Source organism: Montipora capricornis, chromosome 1 (genome assembly GCF_036669925.1).
Source record: "Montipora capricornis isolate CH-2021 chromosome 1, ASM3666992v2, whole genome shotgun sequence".
Taxonomy (NCBI): Eukaryota; Metazoa; Cnidaria; class Anthozoa; order Scleractinia; family Acroporidae; genus Montipora; species Montipora capricornis.
In genome coordinates this window covers 32,728,625-32,733,806 of record NC_090883.1, presented here as the reverse complement: position 1 = coordinate 32,733,806, position 5,182 = coordinate 32,728,625, and the positions used below count along the sequence as shown (strand labels likewise).

Sequence of the window (5,182 nt, the reverse complement as noted above, 5' to 3'; positions counted from 1 at the left end):
TTTCCAATTCCTCTGTGGTCAGCTTTTAAGTTTTCCGGGCCAATCAGGAACTGACGAGTCCAGATAACTGACCAGTGAGGATTAAGCGGCATCATCGCAAACTCACATAATTATCCAAACTGTAATGCATGCATAGAAATTAATTAACTGAAAATGTTGTCACTTTTCTAGAGCGGTTAATAAACCAGAAAATCCACTCGAGGGTTACATCATAAGCTAAAAGTCACAGAAGAGTTTAGAATGAATAGCTTTGGGTTTTGAAGAAATTTGGGCAATTATCAAGACGCTTGTGTGACCAAGTGATAGATCACGTGCGAGTACGTTACTTCAAAACAGTGACATATTTCTCGTCGGCGTCGTACTACTAATCATTTCGTTACAGCAATGGCGGTAGCACAGGTAAGTTGTGATCGTCCTTTCTACAATCATCCAACTTCGGGCTTGCAAAAACACAGGTGCAAGTGTCGTTTTTTTAATTCCCATTTCAAGACATCTTTTTAATGTGTTAAGGGTGTCTTGATAACTTGCATGAGCCTTATATATTTGTTTGATCGCGTTTGATGTAAGCTTAATCGTGGAACTGTCAGTAACCAACTTTACAGTTATACAACTTTGATCAAGTATTCTCCTGCTGGTGCAATTGTCTTTTCTTTAAACCTTTGAAAAATTGCACTAGACAGGCTTGCACACACAAATTATATTAAAAAGCTTTTTTTACTTCCAATTCGAGTATGATCAAATTATAGTAATGCCATATGGATCCGCGATATTCGTTGAAGAGGTTCGTGGAAGGTCTGTTAACTTACGTTGTGTAATCGCGGCGAAAAAATAGTTTGTTTGCTGAGTATCACACCACAGACTCTAGTTCTAGTGTAATTTTACGTTTTTTTAGGTAAGGTAAAGATTTCATTTTCAAGCGTCTTCCGTTTACGATTGCGTCCATTGTTTCACTCTTTATGAGTTTGTGTTTACTTTTAAATGTTTATAACTTCAGGATACGCCCGCCCTCTTATTTACAAGTGAAAAGCGTCTCATGTATTAGGAATCTTAGTTTAATTTAGATTCGCTCTTTTTCCTCACTAGGAAACATTTTTTAGTTCGTTCGTTCGATATTTATTCATTGCTGATGCAGTATCAATATCCAGTTTACCTATATTGGTCACCCTTTTAATGATCACACGTCGAAACTGTTGATCAGGAAGCTGTATATATTGAGTCACAATTTCATCTAGTTTTTCTGATATTCACTTATTAAAGTAAGTTTATAGCCAGAGAATAGAGAAACATGCAAATGTAACATAATGATCATTGGGTAGTGTTAGTCAATTCAAACTCATAGCCATGAGCTTCCACAAAAGAATGTCTGAGATCTGAATATTAATGCAATTTTTAACAATGGAATAATAACTGCTGATTTGAAAAACTTTACAAGAACCATTTGTTAGCAGTTTTCACATAATGAAGTGGAAGTTCTTAGTATTATTGTACGTGCCTTCATAAGCATGAGAATGCTGAAGCTCCAATCTGCATCTGCAATGCTTTCATTTACCCCTAGCTCTCAAACTGCTCTCACATTAATGGTTGGCAAAATGACAATGTGGGTCAAGATTAAAGATGTTGTCCTTTGAGGCTTGTTCACTAGAGTGGATGAGAGTATCAAGTATTTATGAGTCAATGAGTCAATGAATCAAGAGTCAATGAGTCAATGAGTTAGTGCAGTTACCCTAACCCATAAAATGACAGCTAAAATTTCAGAGAGTGCTTAGGCTTAATCACTGAAATGAGGGCTTAGGCTTAATCAATAAATTATTGCTGTATTGACTGTGTCTCATTGATTCATTGACTCATGACTCATGACTCATTGACTCATTGACTCATTTGACTCATAAAACATCCGTTCTCAGTGGATGAGGGCAGAGTAATAGGCAACCATTTACTGACTGTAAATTATAACAAACTGAAGTTTGACCGTCTGGGTAAGTGTAGACCTGAGAAGGACTGTTTAGAGTGACTCTGACTGATGTTTCGACAATCTGAGTGGAAGTCATCTTCAGAGTCAAGTGATTTGTGTAACATTGGTGTATGGTAACAGGTATAAACACTCTGATCATTGATGTGATCGGTTCACTAAGTCTTGATGTTTTTGGTCGACTGTGAGTTATTAAAGCTTAGATGTCATTGGCTGTGGTTTCCAGGGTGCAGGAAGTTGTAGGCATTGGTTTTAGTGGTAATCACTTGATTTTCAAGATGACATCCACTCAGGTTGTCGAAACATCAGTCAATGTCATCCAAAACAACCCTTCTCCGGACTGCACTTCTTGGAAAATCATACCTTGACAATTTAACACTAAATAGTAATAATTATTATTGTTTTGGCCAAAGTTTTCTCATAAGTCATGTTCCTCTACCTTTATCATAAAGGTAAGACTTGATTCAACTTATTAATCAACCAATTAACAATATTATTTTCATTTTTTTAAGCATGCTTTTGATGATGAGAATGTTAAAGAACACTGTCCAGCATTTAAGGAGGGCTGCCCTTATTCCAAGTTAGGTCAAGGTATTTTCACGGAAGAACTGAAAAAGTGTCCTGAATTTAAAAATGGCTGCCCCTTCAAAAGTGCCCACAATGTCAAAGAAGTACTTGAAGAGTTATCCAAGATGCCTGAATCAAAGCACCATACTGGCCCAGCTCATGATCAGTTGCTAAACTTGTTAAAGGTTGTTCATTCTGAGTCGAAAAGTCTTGAAGAGAAAGTGGGTGAATGTCCTGTGTTCAAAACCAACGAGGGTTGTCCATTCAAAGATGCAAGCAAAGAGGGCAAGCCTGTAATTGAGCCACCTTCAGAAGTATTGACAAGTTTAACAGCTACTGATATTAGCAAGCTGAAGGAAAAATGTCCTGCTTTCAAAGAAGGTTGTCCATTTGCTAACGTGGAGAATGAAGAACTTTTGGAAGAAATCAAGAAATGCCCAGAGTTTAAGGAAGGTTGCGCCTTCAAGGAAGCAAATTCAGTTGAAGAAATCTACGGTAAGATGTCACAGATGCCAAGCAGTGACGAGCATAGCCACCACAAAGAAGCTCTATTGAAGACCATGAAGGTCATTCACAGCGTTGGCCAAGACAAAGCTGATGAATGCCCTGTGCTTCAGAAGGAAGGATGCCCATTCAAGTCTGTCAAAGCTGATGGAAAGCCGCTAGTTGAGCCAGCAGAATCTGTGCTTCCGGCTGGTGTTAAAAGAAAGTGCCCTGCCTCAGAAGGAGGTTGTCCCATTTCAAAAGTTAGCAAGGAAGATGTAAATGGAAAGCCAGAAGAAAAGTGATGGGAGGTTTTTTTAAAAATCAAATTTCATGTGATGCAAACTGTGTTCATTCATTTTTTCAACAATCATACACACCTGGCATGTGGGTCAGTAAAGCTATGGCAATTTAAGGCATTGTTTGTGGAATTAAACAAATAAAGTAGGAGAAAACGTTTATGGTGAGTTTGACTGTGTTCAGCTTCCAGGAAAGAACTCTAATTGTTATGGTAATATGATAAGTCACAATAATTATGTGGAGGCAGGATGGTGTAGGGGTCAGTGTGCCGGAGTCCTGGCTTGGAGGTTGGGGGGGGGGGGGTTGGAGGTTGGGGGGGGGGGGGAGGTAACAGGAGTCGGTAGCAATGCCCTCAGTCGCCTTGTGCTAGACAGACAGACAGACAGACACACAGACATGTTTTATTTGGAGTCTTATACAATAAATAGTATATCGACCACAATTTTCAATAATATACATGGCTAAAAGGTTATTAATTAATTATTAAAGTCCTATAATATTTACCTTTAACCGTCTTCCCCTTTCCTTTTTTCAAAGCATTTGAATATATGTTTTGCTATTAGTTTTTGTATTTTAGCGGTTCCGCTAGGGGGATTTATCAGAAACATGAATATTTTATTAGGTAACATTCTGCGTATATTTATTCTATATTCTTTTTCCAAATAGTCTAGTAACAAACATTGTTTGTCCTGGTAAGCAGGGCATATATTTAGAAAATGGTATTCGTCCTCTATTTCTATTTTACAAATTGGGCAAATTCTTTCTGCAGGTTTCTTGAGCAGTTTCGAATACCGTCCTGTCTCTATGGCTAATTTGTGGTTGCTAAGTCGCACTTTTGTTAGGGCTATTCTGTGTCGTGTATTGGTGACCTGATGTTGGTAGTTTTCACATTTGTAATTGTGCTATGTGAAACCAGATGTGCTCTTGCTGACCCCCAACAGCTTCTGTGCCACTTAACTCGTCTTTCCGTACAATCTTTTTTTGTGGAAGAGAATCTGTATATATATTCCTGAACTCTTATCTCAGTTTTCATCAGGAAAGCTGGGTGCATGTATTGATGAGTGCATGTATCCTCTAATAATAGTAGTGGAAACTTTATTTCAACATAGGCTCCCATTCTCTAAGAAGTGCATATAACACTTAAAATCTTATGTTGTAAGTATACAAGAGAGGAAATTACAATGTGAAAAAGTAGTTAAGCTTAGTAGCCTGCTATCCCTCAGCTGACAGACTGTTCCATATGATAATAAACAGCACCCCTGTATCAGAAAATCTTTTTAAGAGCCTCAGTGTTAGGTCTTGGAATGAATATCAATTTTTTGAGCGCTGAAGTTTGTCTATGGGCAGTATTTATGTCAACAAATTTCTCTGATTTATATCCGGGCACTCGTTTATCGGGAGTTTGATATCAGGACTCGATAAAATGAAGTTTAAGTTTAGAACTTGTTGAAATGTGTTGAGGGAGCTCCATTGCACTCTGTTGTACTGAATGTACAACAGAGTGCAATTCTGGAGCTCCCTCAACACATTTCAACATGTTCTAAAATTAAACTTCATTTTATCCAGTAGGCTCCATATCGATCAAATCTGTGCAAAAGAAGAGTGTTTAAGAGACTTTCTGTACAAATAGTAAGGTCATTAAGAGGCTGATCTTTCGGCAGGTTTTTAGCGCAAACCGTTTAGTTACAGATCAGTGAATGCATTTTTGAAGGTGTCCTCGACTTTCCTGATTTTTTAACATTTATAATTGAAACTGATTGAATTAATGGTCACTCTGTCCTAATTTATTAAGTTATCATGCTCACGTATTATATTTATACGAAACTGAAGATGGTGTTATAAGACTACGATTTTTTTTATTAA

The 5,182-nt window shown here is 37.6% G+C and overlaps 1 protein-coding gene across 1 annotated transcript; it reads left to right on the top strand.

Annotated features, from left to right (window-relative positions):
- The first annotated feature begins 245 nt into the window (after window positions 1-245).
- LOC138039033 (uncharacterized) lies at window positions 246-3,478 on the top strand. Its single transcript, XM_068885191.1, has 2 exons — window positions 246-399; window positions 2,482-3,478. Exons 1-2 carry the CDS (start codon window positions 385-387, stop codon window positions 3,322-3,324), a joined length of 858 nt encoding a protein of 285 aa, XP_068741292.1. The 5' UTR covers window positions 246-384; the 3' UTR covers window positions 3,325-3,478.
- The last annotated feature ends 1,704 nt before the right edge of the window (window positions 3,479-5,182 follow it).